We start from the raw sequence: 15,391 nt of genomic DNA, 5'->3' as shown, positions 1-15,391 counted from the left end.
GGCGCCCCGTCTCTGCTTCCTCACAGCTTTCCCTCCTCCCTGGCAGAGCATGAGCCTCACAGAGTCCTTGGTCAGGGTAAACATCACTTAGCAACAACCGAAAACATCGGCTTCACCAACGCTGTTCTCAAAACTAGAAGTCAAAACACAGCACTGCACCAGCTAACACAAAGAAAAAAAAACATGACTGCTACTGCTGAACCCAGGACACTTGGGGAGACCTATTTTTGTCTAAACCTTATCGGTACCCAAACCTGGATGGCACTAAACAGCACCGAAGTGCTGCTGTTGAGGAAGTGTGTGCAGGGAGTATTCATTCTACTTTGCATATCTCTGCAGGCAGGAGGACCCCATCAGCATCAACTGCTTTGGATGAGCCTGTTACTGGAGAGCCACACTGTCCCTCACCCAAGGGGCACCACAGCAGCCAGCCAAGCACCAGGGATGCTCTGGTTTTTATCATCTCAGTGCAAGCAGCACGTTCTCACCTGTTTTTTTTTTTCCTCTCACCTGCACACACTGGCATTTATAGTGCCCCAATTTATACTGCAGTCCCTGCCCTTTTCATATCCACCTCCATGCTGTACGTATTGCTCCTCCCATGATTCAACAGACGAGTTATAGGTATTGCTTTTTAGGGGGAAAGGATGGAAAATAGTTACTCTAAGGAAATCCCTGGGGTCCCTTTTTCCTCCTTCACCAGCATCCTCACCCCTTCCCTGCAGAGAAACACAGCAGGGCCCTTTCCAGCCGCTTTAAAGCTCACTGAGCCGGGCACACTGACGGTGGTGGGAGCTGCTTCGGTCAGCCCGCGCTTCCTTAGCACATCTTGGCCAAACCTGCTTAACAAGTGCAAAGAGACTATCCACGAGCTGCACTAACTAGTCCTGTTTTCACTGGGGGACCACCAGCTCCAGCTGTGCCTCACATCTGGCAGCCGCTGCCCAGGCCAGCGTGCAGGGGTATAGCCCTGCAGCAGCAGCCCTTGTTGGGTTTTGGTGGCAGACAGTGCCCTCCAGTGGGACATTTGCCACCACACCATCCACACATCTTCACACGGGGGAAAAATGAACAAAAGTCGTTCCAATTTTAAAAGCCCTAAACTGAGCAAATAGAGAAGTTATAGCCTTCAGCTGCAGGACAAGCTGGGGACACAACTGTGCTTTACTGCCAGAGGAGGATTTACTTGGCAGTGGTGCTTTTCGCAGCTAGCAGCAACCAGCATCCATGCAAGAACCAAGGATGCTATCCCCATCATTCAGTGACAGGAGATCCATGTGCCATAATCTGGTCAGGAGTCTCCCCAGAACACTAAGTGAAGCTCTGGGGGTGCTCCTCACGCAGCCTAGAAGCCCCCCAGCCCCAGATCCTTAGGTCACGCCAGGGCTTCCCGTAGAGTTCTGCCTCAGGGACAGGGGAAAGCAGGCAGCATTGAGTGCAGATGCAAAATAACTTTTAATCTCTTAAACTAAACACGAAAATATCTCATTTGCGTTTTTTTTTTCCTTAAAAAAGTGTTTAATTTCCGTGCGCTGACAGCTCTGCACCGCTCTCATACAGGCTAAGTCAGGAGAAGATGCACAGCAGTGTGGAACACGCACTTTGTTCTCCAAGCTAGGTGAGTATTAAAAATTAAACCACGAGACAAGGAAGACTGTGATGGGACATTTATGGTCCATAAAACACACCAGAAGGGCTCATTCACACAGCCAGTGGCTTGTGTCAGCTGGGGAAGGCAGGAGTGACAGCACAGGTCACCAGGGCCATAAGGGGGTTTGAGGGAGCCCCGGGACCCCCTCAGAGCTGGGGGGACTGCTCCAGGAACACCTGGTACTCCTGGGCAGGGTGGACCCGGGCAGCCCAGAGCCATTCAGGGGGCCTGGCCCGCAGCTTCAGCTGGAAGGGGTCAAGGCGCAGGCACTGCCCCAGATCATGCAGCTCCATCACCGGCTCCTCTGCAGCCCTCGCTGGGGGCTCCTCAGGGCTCAGGCTCCTCCTGGGGTGCCGGCCCCGCATGGCTGCCCTGCACAGGACACCTGCAGCCACCAGCATTGACAGGGTAGCCATGATGGCTGCACCCACCAGGATGTCGCCGTGGCGGAGGAAGAAACTGATCCCTGCAAGAGAAGGGCCATGGCCTCATCCTGCTTGCCCCAAGTGGTCTCTACTGTGCTCACAAAGTCCCCCACATCATGACCACAGTGCTCAAGTGCTGTGGATGCTCATCCAGCAGGGTCAACATCTCCCCTGCGGCCCTGAATAAACCCTCATGACTGTCTCTGGGGCAGAGCATCTCTCCCAAACCTCCATCCCAAAGAAATATTTAGATCAACAGCCAGCCTGCAGGAGCAGCACAGGGCTGGTGCTACCCTAGAGCAAAGCTATGGCCAAACCCGTGTGCAGCTACATGCAAGCTAAAAGACCTGCTACCATTCCCATACAGACGTGAAGGGATCCTCTCCATGACCAAAGGGATAAATATGTATTTATCATATTATTTCTATCTTAATAGAACAACATCCAGCTGACCTGGGTAGGCTTGGACTACATAACTGGTTAATGAATTTGGAGCTGGGAGAATTGAGGAGAAATGCAATTTGGCTGCAAAGTCACATTCAGGTTTAAGCCACTTCCAATGCTGCAGGGATGAGAAGTAGTTTTGGTAAAGTAGCAGCAGTGTTTTGAGTACATATTGCAGAATATTGCTGCTTTCAGTCTAGCAGGACATATTACTCTGCAAGACTGCATTAGCCAGCTCTGATTACAGGCAAGCACCACATGCCATCTGCTTAGCCTTGTGTCAAATATGTCAGGGGAGAGCTGGGGTAAACACATCAATGCCTTTCTCACCAAGATCTACACAGTGTGCCAGGAGAGCACAGGGCACTCCGAGGAGCAACCAGGTTTGCTGATCACATCAGTTACAGCAGAGGTAACTCATAAATCACCCTTGTCCACACTCTGCTTATAGCAGCAAGCTCTGAGCAATCAGGGCCAGAAGATGCAGGTCTTGGGGAATAGAGGCTCACATGTGCCAAGTTGTAACCCTGGTGCAGAGAAAGTAGCAGACTGGGGAAAGGGAGGCTATGGCTCATGGAGAGGCTATAATTGGAAGTGCCAACAAAGCCAGTGAACAGAGTACAGCAGCAAACACCATGGGCTGTTACCAGTATTTAAACATCTGTTAAATACTCCAGGCTAAGCTCCAGGTTCAGGTGCTGGCTGTCACATCAACTCACTGCTCCCAGGGAGCATGAGCTGTACCAAGAGTTTCCATCCACAGCCTCCCTCGAGCGGGAGGAAGAATCACAGAAGGGCTGAGGTGGGACAGTTGTTTGGTATCTCCAAGGATGGAGACTCCAAAACCTCACCAGGCAACCTGTGCTAGTGCTCAGTCACCTTCACAGTAAAAATAACAGCAAGTGTTTCCTGATACTCAGGAAGAGCATCCCATGTTTCACTTTGTTCCTACTGCCTCTGGTCCTGTCACTGGGCATCACCAAGAAGAGCCTGGCTCTGTCTTCTTTGCACCCTCCCTTGAGATATCAATATACATCAGTAAGATCCTCCTGAGACTTCTCTTCTCCAAGCTAAACAGTCCCAGCTCTCTCTGCCTTTCCTCACAGGAGAGATGCTCTAGTCCCTCATCCTTGTAGACCTCCATTGTATTGAGGAACCCAAAAGTGACAGCACTCCCTTAAATGTCCAGGCACACTCAGGAGAGCTCTTGGGAGCACAGATCTCACACTGAATTACACCCAACAAGCAGCAAGACTTTAACCTGACACAGTTAAGTGATGCAGGTTGCTCCTTGGAGGCTTATCTCGGCTGACCTCTGAAAGCCGATGCCTTTGGAGCCTGGGAAAGGCCATTTCTCCTTTGAGTACAAGGCTCTCCTTCTAACTTAGGTACCTATGCTGCCTAAGCTTCACTTTTCCACCCTCCTCTTACTTTCTGAAAGGATCACATTTGCCTCCCAGTCTGCTCATATCTGAGCAGAACTGCTAAGGAAGAACTCCTAAAGCTGAGGGAGGAGGCATAAGGGGACCAACAGCTAGGAACTGCCTTGCAAAGATATTATATATCCTTCCCATACCAGGCATGGACATCTAAAGCCACCACTCCAGTAGCAGTGCCATTTTTAAGCATCACATGCAAAACACATTAGCAGAGGCACAGTCACAGAGAGAGCCCCTTATCCTTAGGTGCTTGCTCCAGGCTGCATGTGGCAAGAGTGATGCTGCACAAGTTACACACACACACACAAGAAAAGCACCCAGCTGCAGGAGAAAGCAGAGCTGCTACTTTGTCCTCTACCTGATTGTGCAGCAGGGACGCAGAGGGTGCCAGACTTGGTGGGGGAATGATCTTCATAGTCCTTCTTGCAGCGGCAGAGGTACGTGCCCACACCATTGAAGCACTCTGCCTCCTCCCCGCAGAGTCCAACCCCAGCACTGCACTCATTCACATCTGTAACAGGGGAATAGGTGCTGTAAGTCGAGTCAGGTTTGGCATAAAAAGGTTTACCCCAGCGAAGTGAAACACCCACCTTCAACGAACAGTGAAACAAGGTGCAGATTCTCTGCTCCTGCTGAGGAGCCAAGTAGGTCCTCCAGCTGGGAGTGCAGGAGCAGAGACATGTTCCTGTCCTCCGGCTTCAGATGCAGCCAGAAGGTGAGCAGCAGGTTGGCATCGCTCGTCCTGCAGGCAGGAGGAAAACATCACCACCAGGCCCAGCTATGAAAGCCCATTTAGATCTTCTACCTACTTGTATTAGATCATGGTGCTGCAGGCTCTTGCAAAGATGATTTGTGACAAGAGGCGGCTTTGCACTTGGACCAAGGCATAAAGGAAAGCATGGTAATGGTCCTCACTCGGAGCTAGGCTGAAGTGATTAGCTGTTTGCATAAAGCAATTTGTAATGGCAATCTGCAGCCCCAGGTCAGCCTCAACAAAGCGTGGAAACTGATAGCACCATGGCAGGTGTGAAGATCCTCATCTTCCCCAGAGTTTAAATCCCTCTTAAATGTATAAAGATACTAGCCAACACTAAACATTATTTTTCATCATCTTTCCTCTAGAAAATGATTTTTTTTTCCTACTTTCAGGAGAAGTTACAGCCCACAGGAGAGGAGCAAGCCTGGATCTCTGCAAGGGGAAGGAGAATCAGGAGCCAAGCCTAAGCAATACTACCTAAGCAATATTGCAGGTTATAGCAGTCAGGTTATAGCTGCCAAGCCATCAGCAGAGCAGTAGCCCTACCTTTTGATTTCCTTTAGCTTTAGTTCATTGACTCTGTTAGCAGGAAGTTTCAGGTTCTCCTGGATCTGCAAAGGAACAGACACCAGTGCTGATTTGATGTTTGATGGGCAGGAGAATGGCAGTAAACAGTTTTTCTCAGTCTACCCCCCTGCCTTGCTCTTCCCCTTCACAAGCCATATGGGATGCGTTAGATGTCCCATAGCGCACTGCTCTGAGCCTTTTCTCTAAGGAGAATACTAACTGTTCCCATCTGCTTAGCTTCAGCTCAACCTCCACAACACACAAGGTCATTTGGGAAAAAAGAAGGGCAATAGTAGTCCCAGGTAAGAGTTTGGGTGCTAACATATTTAGGCTTTGGCCTCAAGCTGCCCCATTATCAGAGGCGAGTTCCAGCCCTCCACTGGTTATAACCCTGTCTCTGCAGTGCTTCTCCACCACCTTGCAATGGCACAACGCTATGAAGGGGCTGCAGCTAACACCAGCCAGGCAACCTGCCAGGGCATCAGCATTGGCCTCAGATGCTGGTTCATCACATGGCTTTGACAGAAAATCCCTGTAATAAAGGGCACAGCATGGTCTCTTCTAGTTAAAGATTTAGGATATCACATTTGTTTTTCTCTCCTTCCTCACACCCAGACTTACATAGCTCTTCATAGGTTCAAGAAGACCCTTTTGGAGCTCACTTCCACCATGAGGAATCCAGTCCTTGGGTTTGATTTCAATAGTTACTTCAAACAGCACATCTACCAGAAGACACAAGATCCTAGCATGTTTAAGTCCGTATAACACTAACAGGCTCCTTAAATGAGTTAGTCCTTTAAACGGACACAAGCAGAATAGCTCCACAAGGACGTGCTTGTGTAAGTCAGTGCCACGTGGGTATTGTCAGAGGCTGTGCTTCAGGTAGAACAAGTTGTTGAGTACTAGGTGAAAGGAAACCTTAGGTAATGCTCAGTGATGAATACTAGAACTGACCTTTAATTGAATACCAAAAAGTATTGAGAAAAGTTCAGAGCATTAATGTATATCCAATCACATTCACATTTCTTCAGCTAGTATCCTTCTCAAAGGAATCACTGTAATTTCTGATAGAGTCTAAAATGCGATTTCTCACCTGTATCTGGGATCAGCTTAGATAAACTGCTGTGGTCTGACTGAATCCAGGCTGGCACAGATTTGCCAGGTCTGCTGTTTAAAGCCTATTTATTCAGCAATATTTCTCCTGTTCAATCCTCAGGCTCCTTCTGTATTGACTCCTTTTTGCAAGCTATTTCTGTGGCTTGCTCTGCCAAATAAGCCCAGTACTATGCTGCTCAGTTGCTAATGTTCCCATAAAGGGGTTTTGCTTCTCTCCCTGGCCTGAGGAGCAGAAAGAGCTGCAGGTTTCTGATCCAGGTAGTCATGAGACACCTATTGGAGTGTATTGGAGCAATTGAGGCTCATTCACCGTAGAAAAATGTCCTTTAACCAGCCAATGAGGAAAGCTTGAACTCAAACAAGCCAACATTTATACCAGGTTTAGCACGTGAGCTGGGGTTTCTCCAGGGTACATTCAAGGTGGCCAAAGCACAACCGTGGGATTGCAGTGATATCTTAAAATCTTCAATGACTCAGAATCACCCTGCACTGGTTTCTAAACCTAAGGAGAGGTGACATCCATGCACCACACCAATCAGCACTGAGCTTAGGGCAGGGTTTTAAGACATGCATAACTCTGCATTGCTCACCTCCGGGATGGTGCTGGGATTGCAGTGCTGTGCTGTTCTCCAGAGATGCCAGGGCAGAAGCCAGATCTGTCAGAGCAAGGAAAAGAATCAGGCTGCTAACCTCAGTGTATTGGTAAGGGTGTGTGGGGGGAAGTACATAAGGTATGTATCACTTTGCAACAAGAGTGCCATGTGCCAGCTTCTCCCTGTATTCTTTCTGCTGAAATTAAACATCAAGCTCTAAATAACATGTACTGTACAGTAGGAAGTGCTTTTTGGAAGATGTGATCCCAATAAACCTAACGTCTGCTCCTGAAGGTGAATGAAACGTTATCCCTGTGAAGCCACACCAAAGCTCCTACAACCAACAGAGCTGCCTTGGACACTGATGAAGCAAAGCAGCTTGTGTATTAAATGCCAGCAACTTCAAAAGAGCTAAATAAACTCCTCCACATCTACAAGAGCAGTTTGGAGGGGAGGAAAGACCAATTGAGAACCTATTCTACCTTCAGACAGAAATTAGTAGGTATGGGTGGCTAAATATTTCTATGAAGAAGTCTACTATCAAACTTTCTTAGGAGACAAAAGCCTTCCCGCCCTCCACCCCCCAACTTCCAGAGCTCAAACTCATTTGTCATAGCTAGGACCACTGTGCCATAGGCTACAGCCATAGGAATCAATACAAGCCAGAGCTGTTTAAAACCAAAATGAGCAGCCACAGTTTGCTTTGGTTGTAAAGTCACAGCTGAGAGGCTGGCTCCTCAAAGCACTTGGGCTGGAAACTAGCCTGTCTCTGTTAAGAGGAGCATCATCCCATAGATGCCCAAATTACAACAAATAATCCTATGTCTTCTCAAGTACTACCTTTCTTGGATATAGAAGGAGTCAGTGATATCACATGGACCAGCTGAAGGCAACAGCCATGTTATGAGAGCACTGCATCACTGGAGACAGATACTGCACAGTGTCAGGCGCCAGTTCAGCCACAAATAACCCAAAAAACACCTTACCAAAGAACTCTTCCGTGCTTTCTCCCAGAGACACCGTATCTCCAGCATTCACACCAGGAGAGGGGTAGAGAGGAGGTTTTGTACTTGTGTTTAGCAGTGGCTCTTCCAGCACTGGTGTCTGTGTGAGATGTGCAGCAGCAGCCACTCCATCCGACAGGCTGCTGCTGGCCTGATCCAGGCTAGATGGTTTGGCAAGGAGACCTGCACTGCTGCTGGGCACCTCTGAGGAAGGGGCACCTGCTGTGGTGACTGGAGCAGACACCGACTCTACATCCCGCTTTGCAGCCTCCAAAGCGGATGGCTCAGCTTTACACCCAGCACCTTGCCCAGATGGAGCTTGCTCCACCAGCATGTCAGCTTCAGTTTCTCTGCCCTCAGTGCCACTATCCTCAAGGCTCCTTTGCAGCTTGGTTTCATCCCACACCTGATCATACTCACTGAGGTTAGCACCATACTGAGCATCTTCCATAAGAACAGGAGAGTGTTGGGTCTCTCCATCTGTGCTCACAAGCTCAGGCTGGGTCCTGCCACCAACAGGTATAGCTGATGGGCTTGCAGAGGCTCTCAGCATGGGCAATCGACCTTTTGTCACTGCTGTCTTCCAGCCCTCTTTCTTAGAGGTCTCCTGGATGGGCTCTCTGGTAGCTATGGTGTCATTTGAAGAGCCCATGGTTTCAGAGTCTCTGAACACATAATACTGTCCTTTAAAAGATCTGTATTCATGCCTTGGGGAACCACTCCCTGACAGAAACAGCACATGGACTGCAGCAGCTTGCGTAGCAAAGATCAGGGTGCCTCGGCTTTGACAGGCATACACCACTTTGGTTTCCACACTCGATGAGATGCCCTGGAAGATGATCTTGTCATGGTTCTTGCCGCAGCCGTCACTCCCATGGAACCCCTGGACATAGATGACAATGTGCTTCTGGGGGCCTGCCCAGATGGTCCAGTTACACCAGATGTTGGTTTTAATGTCAGAATGCAGCGGCAGGTAGAACATCCCAGACCTGTTCTGAAAGACAAGGTGGCAGCTCCTGATGGGGAAGTACTCCATTGTCCAGGGAGGTCCAAGCTCTGACACATGAAACAGAAGAGAGACATGGTCAGCAGCTACTGTGTGCACCAGGATATGGCTATCACACATACAGGGTGCTGCAAGTTAACACAGAAAAAGCCCCACTTCAGACCCTCTCTCAGTGCAAGATTTCTATAGTTGTAGCCCCTGGAGCCACATCTCAGCTCCACAATCAGAGCTGAACCTGGACCCCAGCTGCTCTGCAAGGGTCTGGCCCCTCACAGCCCATCCAGCCTCCAGCAGCTGGAATTATGTGGGTTTGCTTCCCACAGAGGTTTGGCCAAAAGACCACTTGCTGGAAATCTTCCTATATTGGGTTTCCATGGCAAGGAAGGAGTCAACATGTGCCGAACTGACTGCAACCCCCATTCCCTGTCCTGACGCTGGGGGAGGAATTCGGGAGTGAAGTTGAGGCTGGGAAGAAGGGAGTGGTGGGGGAAGAGGTTTAAAGATTTGGTTTTATTTCTTGTTGCTCTGATTTGCATGGTAACAAATTAAACCAATATCCCCTAGTCTGTTCTGCCCATGACAGTGGGCAGACAGCAGGTAATGACTGCCAGGGAGGGACTGCAGGCGAAAGACACAGCCTCATCCTTGCCCCCACCAAGTTCTCCTGCCTTCTAAAGATGGCTTATGCCAAGATACAAAGTACTGTGAGACCTACCAGCATGTTTCTCTTGCTGTCCTCCTGGCATCCGACTGTTTCCAGATGCATCGGAGGGCTCCTGTGGCTTTTGGCCTCTTGACAGTGTTTCTCCCCTCGGGGCTACGGAAGGAGCAGGGTGTGCAGGAGTGGTGCTGGAGGAGGCATTTCTCCCCTCCTCTGCATGCCCTTGAGGAGCTTCTATGGTTTTCTGCACTTTAACTCCCCTGAGGATGGAGGCAGAAGCCAGTTTGTCATTACCAGCCATGCCCTGACAACGCACAGGCATCACGTTCTCTGCTCTCCTTGCTTCCCAGGCACCAGGTAGGGAAGTTGGTGCCACCCCATAGCCGCTGCTCGCATGGTCCTCAGGCCGAGGAAGCCCCACATCAGGCCTTGGGACAGTGATGGAGGCTGGGGAAGGACCCCTGTCCATCAAGGCCATAGAAGCTGAAGTTTCTGCTTGCTGGCTACCCGCCTCCCCCAGCACCAGCTTTGGCATCCCAGGGCCGAGGTGCCTGCTGGACTCATCTGTGCCCAGTTCGGAGGCTACTGGTGGGTGGTGAGGTGGTGAAGGGGAGAGCATCTCCTGTTCTCCTGGGCTAGCCTGTGAGATGCCCACCCTTTGCCTGAGACTGACAGGGTCCGAATGCAAAGCAGTTGGTGGAGAGAAGAGCAGCTTGGACACAGGCTCTGGAGCAAAAGGAACTTCAGGAATTAAATCAGTAGAGCCAAAGTCTGCAAGGACTGGAGCTGTGCAGGAGACCACCAGCGCAGGGGTTGCTTCTGTCCCTATGGCGGACATGACCGCAGGAGAATGCTCCAGCCCCATTGGCAAATGGGGTACAGCCAGCCCTGGCTGTGCAGCTCTGTCGCTTTGGTGGTGGCAGCTTTGTACAGCAAAGGAAGACACATGAGCTTTCTCAGCAGCGGGACCAATGTGTGCTTGCGCATTTTGGAGGAGGCTCCCAGGGTCTGTAGGGGACGTCTTCAGGATGTGACTGCTCTGGCCATGCAGATGAGGATGCTCTTGCAGGATATCCCATGGTACTGTGGGGTGCAGTGCTGTTTCCTCCCTGACAATGCCCCTAAAACTTTCCAGGGGAGAAATATCCACATGTTTTGTATGTTGGAGGCCAGCTGTTCCTAGCACAGATTGGGTCATGGACAAGCCCCTTAAACTGCTTTGGCATCCTTGGCTTCTCTCAGGCAGCAGATGTGAGTGGTCCCTGTTTACCACTTCATATGGGCTACTCAGACTGGGCATCAGGCCCTTTGCAAGGCCATCGGCATCACTGCTCACAGCGCCATCAGTTGGGACACTCAACTGAGGATGGCTTTCAGCCTTCTCTAAGCTGACTGCACTGACCCGTCGGTACATGGTGGTATCTGTGCTATCTTTGCTTTCTCTTCTGCCAGGGGACAAAGACTGTGAGAGGGCAGCCAAGCCCGTGCATGTTGGCTTAATAGTAAACTGTAGGTCTCCCACATCTTTTGGCCCCAGGGTAGGGTGCAGGGCAGACTGCCTGCTCTCCAGACCCACACCTGCTGGCTGCAGAAAAGGCTCCTTTACCTGCAAGGCACCAAGCAAAGTTGTTTCCAAAAGCATGCTTGAAGGCCTGTGGGTATAATGAAACCCCATGGTGATGTCCCCGCTCACGGAGAGACTCTGCCCCCAGGTATCCTGTGCTGCAGTGGGGACAATGCCCTCAGGTGTTCCTCTGCCTTGAGCTTCCTTGCAGCATCTCAGACTTCCCACAGCTGTAGCATCCAAAGTGATCCCTCTTCCGGGCATCAATGCACTGCTTAGCACAGTGGTCTTGCCAAGGCTCATGGTGCTATGTGTGGTTCTAGAGCCCAGCGCATCTCTCAGGTTTTCAGGCAGGCCAGACTGAAAAACATTATCTTCCTTTGGAAGCTTTGGAGCAGGAGATTCAGAAATCACATCATCTTTAGAGGAGGATTCACCTTCCTGGTCTTGGAAGATGTAGTACTTTGCTTTAAATTGCGCATCTCTGTGGTTTGGCAAGTGCCTCTTCAGCAACACGACATGGACAGCCTGGGCAAAGGTGGCAAAAGCATGCGTCTCCTTTTTCCAGCAAGCATAAACCACGCCGTTTGCCACCAGTGAAGAAACGCCTTCAAATAGGATTTTGTCCTCATTTCTGTTGCAACCCTCCTCAGAGACAAAGCCCTGAATATAAATTATTATATGCTGTCTGGTGCCTGCCCAGATTGTCCAGTTGCACCAAAAGTTTATGGGGGAATCAGCATGGTACACTGGAGGAGAAAACTCCCCATACTTGCCCTTCAGGACTCTGTGGCAGCTCCTTATAGGCACATATGTCAATATCCAAGGAGACTCTGACCCTGGAAGACAAGAAGCAACAACCTCAAGTTTTTCTCCATCTCCACTTCCCGGAATCACTATTCCTTACTTCCACAAAGTATTTTCAAGGTCCCTTATCTCCCCATTTTGCTACCTCCTGCTTCCGTCTGGGAAACATGGAAATGCATCAGCAGAACAACACACAAGAAATCCCATGTCAGGTCCTGGGGTCAAAGCGGGGAGGTCACCTGGGCATGCACCAACACATGAGCCTGGGGTGCACCTAAAACTGCCATCCTTTCCAGCCTGAGGGACTGTTTCCATCCATGCCTGCCAGCACCCTACCCCAAACCTCCTCCCCATCACTGCTTGCCCCACCTGTATCTACTGCTCCAGCATACTCAGAAGCTGGGGAAGCCCTGGCCACCACCACCTCTTGCCCCACAGAGAGCCAGGCTGTACCCCCACTGCTACCACCCCAGAGCAGGGCACACTCATCCTTTAAGTATCCCCTGATGTGGCCATGCAGGAGCAGAGGTCCCAGCGCATCCATGCTGTTAGTACTGCTTGCAGGGAGGCAGGTTTCCATCTCCAGGGTCGGATTATTTAGGGATCAAAGCTAAAGGCTTAAGGAATTGCCACATCTGAATGAGTTACACAAGCAACGAGTGTGCTGTTACCTTTGGTTTTGGCACAGAGGCACTATTTGTTGTCTATACACTGCTGAGCTGTGTATAGAGCTCCCTAAGGAGCTTTCAACCCCTTTGCTTAAAGGGTTCAGCCAAACAAGAGGCCCTCAGACCCCCAGCAGGATGAGCAACGTTAGCATCTCACTATTGCTAATTCAGCCCTCAAAGTGGGAAACACCTTCCCTTGGGCAGGAAGTGATATGGTATATTCCAAAACCACTATCTCAAAGCTAGAAGAGCCACGAGCCAGTGATAGGTTTACCCTACAGGAGCACAATTAAAGTTTGGGCTGAACTTTTACTCCTTGTTTTAATTGCTGCCTAACAGTGATTTACTGCTGCACATTGCTCCTGCCTCCAGGATCCTGCTCTGCAGTAGGGGTTTGGCAGCCACAAGATAGCAGCACATGTTATCTCCCACACTAACACTGATTTTTCCCTCCCCCAGCACTGGGTAGCAACCACATCTCCTCCCTCTCCATTCCACCTCAGGGCCACGTTTTTGCTCCTGGTTTTCCACACCATGGCTTGAGGTACCCAGCAAGTTTTGGGGAGGATTTAGGCTTAGAAAAAAAGTTGGTCTGAGAATTACCTCACCTGGTTTAACCTTCTGATACTCCCAGGGGGATCCACATACCTATAAAGAGAAGAGTCTTATAACAAACCCGAGTACCACTGCCCATGCTTGTAATGCTGCTCAGAGAGATCCCAACCTAAGCCCAATGTGAAGGGAGGACAAAATCCACCATGTCCTGGTAGCTTGGAGTTTTGCCTTTGGACCAAGCCCCTAGGCCACCCCACTTTTTCTATGTGATAATAAATATTCCCACCTCCAAAAGCATTACCTGATTTATGCTATTAGACCACAACCAATACAAAACCACTCCCAAAACACAGCAAGCAAAGTCCAGCTGTGCTTTACTACATAGGGGTCATAGAGAGGAGAGAAGAATTTGTAAGTAGGCAGGATGCCAAACCAAGGGAGGGATCTCCCTGCAGGGAACTGAGTCCCTGCTTCCCATCACTCACCCCTCGGACAGCACCAGCAGCATTACAGGGGGACCTCAGCATCGCCCCAGGAACCTGCCTGCCAGCAGCCAGCCCCCAGGCCCAAGGTACCAGGAGCAGGGCCAAAAGCATCGGGGAAGGTAAAGGCTTCATGGCAGAGGTTTATCAGAGACACAACATCAAAATGAGCCCAAATGAAATAAAGAAAACCTCTCTCTCCCTAAAGTAACCCCCCAGGCAACATAAATGTGGGATCACCAACTTTCCCAGCCCCTCTCCAAAACACATCCCTGCAGCAAAAGAACCAGCCTGGGAGCCCACTCACTCATATACTGCCCTGCTACCCCTGTGATAGCAATTAGCTAATCAATGAAATGAGGCCAGCTTTCACTCATTAGGGACAGGCCTGCTCTTTCAATTCACTGTCCAGCGTTTCTTTGCTGGGTGTTTTGGTGGGAAGGTGTTATCTATTTATAATGCACAACGCTATAAACTGAAGTTAAAGTGATGCTGATACCCTGACCTGACCCAGAAGCAGAGCCCAAGCTGCTTGTTCTCTTAAGAAAAAAATGAAAGATTCAGTTACTGGAGGGAAAAAAACAACCCCAATGTAAAAGTTAATGTTTTCATCAAAACATTTTAACCAGCTTCTGCTGAAGGCTGAGATTTCCCCTAAGGCTGCACCGTTCTGATGCAGGACTGAGTGAAACAGGTGAAACTGCCCTGAAACACAAGCAGCTCCTCTCCTAGTCTATACTTAGTGAAGTGTGGAAAGCAAATAGCCCAGGTGATGAAGTATAAATTATTAGGTGCTTAAAATTCTTTCAGCTGTAATTGTCTAACTTGTCATTAGGGGCCACGCAGATAAGGCAATTAGGCAGGTTGACATGCGGCTTTGACAATATTCCTTTTAAAATGTCAATCACCATTTAGCAAAATAAAAACCAAAATCCTTCTTTTTCTTCTAAGTCATCACAACTTGACAGGCTGATGGATGTTCTGGGACAAATACACCCATTTTTTTGTGGGTTGAAACAAGCAGCGTGTCAGATCATCCCCCCAGCCTGGAGTTTGCAGCAGTGTTGGTGCAAGCAACTGCATCCCAGCTCCCTGTTTTTAAGCTTTTCCACACATCCCATGTGTGGTGTCACTGGCCAAAAAAACAGTGAGAAGCTGTAATTCTTGGAGCAGCACAAACCTCCTTCCACGGCCAATTGTCTGTAACTACACATCCAAAGAGACCCCAAATCTTTCTCACTGTAAAACAGGTATGGACAGACCTGCAAACCCTTCTCCATGCTTACCGTAGGTTCATAGAATCATTTAGGTTGTAAAAGACTGTTAAGATAGATAGAATCATAGATAGAATCATATCACCAAGTCTAACTGTTAACCTAACATTGACAAGCCCACCACTAAACCATGTCACTAAGGGCTGCATCTCTACATCTCCAGGGATGGTGACTCAACCACTTCCCTGGGCAGCCTGTTCCAGTGCTTGACAACTCTCTTGGGGAAGAAAGTGTTCCTAATACCCAGTCTAAGCTTCCCTTAGCACAGCCTGAGGCTGTTTTCTCTCATTCCATTGCTTGTCACTTGGGAGAAGAGACCAACCCACACCTCGCTCCATTCTCACTACAGCAGGATTGTCCTGTACATGCCATGTAATG

At 49.6% G+C, this 15,391-nt stretch overlaps 1 protein-coding gene across 3 annotated transcripts; it reads right to left on the bottom strand.

The window, feature by feature from the left end:
• Nucleotides 1-1,438: 1,438 nt before the first annotated feature.
• LOC133273220 (uncharacterized) lies at nt 1,439-14,396 on the bottom strand. Of its 3 annotated transcripts, none has more exons than XM_061461405.1 (8): nt 13,743-14,396; nt 13,311-13,350; nt 6,990-7,055; nt 5,905-6,005; nt 5,263-5,327; nt 4,550-4,701; nt 4,318-4,470; nt 1,439-2,117 (listed from the first exon to the last, which is right to left on the bottom strand). In XM_061461405.1, the coding sequence occupies exons 1-8, from the start codon at nt 13,872-13,874 to the stop codon at nt 1,798-1,800; spliced, it is 1,029 nt and encodes a 342-aa protein (XP_061317389.1). In that variant the 5' UTR covers nt 13,875-14,396; the 3' UTR covers nt 1,439-1,797. The 3 variants fall into 3 exon arrangements, with proteins under 3 accessions (XP_061317389.1, XP_061317387.1, XP_061317388.1); XM_061461403.1 differs by lacking the exons at nt 13,311-13,350; nt 13,743-14,396 and adding exons at nt 7,979-9,052; nt 9,718-9,755; XM_061461404.1 differs by lacking the exons at nt 13,311-13,350; nt 13,743-14,396 and adding exons at nt 8,417-9,052; nt 9,718-9,755.
• Between the last annotated feature and the right edge of the window lie 995 nt (nt 14,397-15,391).

This window comes from Pezoporus flaviventris, unplaced genomic scaffold (genome assembly GCF_033815535.1).
Source record: "Pezoporus flaviventris isolate CSIRO_AGI_PZ_B2104156 unplaced genomic scaffold, CSIRO_AGI_Pfla_v1 ptg000031l, whole genome shotgun sequence".
Taxonomy (NCBI): Eukaryota; Metazoa; Chordata; class Aves; order Psittaciformes; family Psittacidae; genus Pezoporus; species Pezoporus flaviventris.
Note: the sequence above shows the minus strand (reverse complement) of the source record. Positions and strands in the feature narration are given on the sequence as shown.

What these genes read in the sequence shown, in the direction of transcription:
- LOC133273220 (XM_061461403.1), bottom strand. Translation starts at nt 9,748, where the DNA reads ATGCCAGGAGGACAGCAAGAGAAACATGCTG. An exon ending in AAGCACGGAAGAGTTCTTTG is followed by an intron (nt 7,056 to 7,978) that starts GTAAGGTGTTTT and finishes TTGCTCTGACAG; the next exon opens with ATCTGGCTTCTGCCCTGGCA. An exon ending in CGTCCCTGCTGCACAATCAG is followed by an intron (nt 2,118 to 4,317) that starts GTAGAGGACAAA and finishes CTTCTCTTGCAG; the next exon opens with GGATCAGTTTCTTCCTCCGC.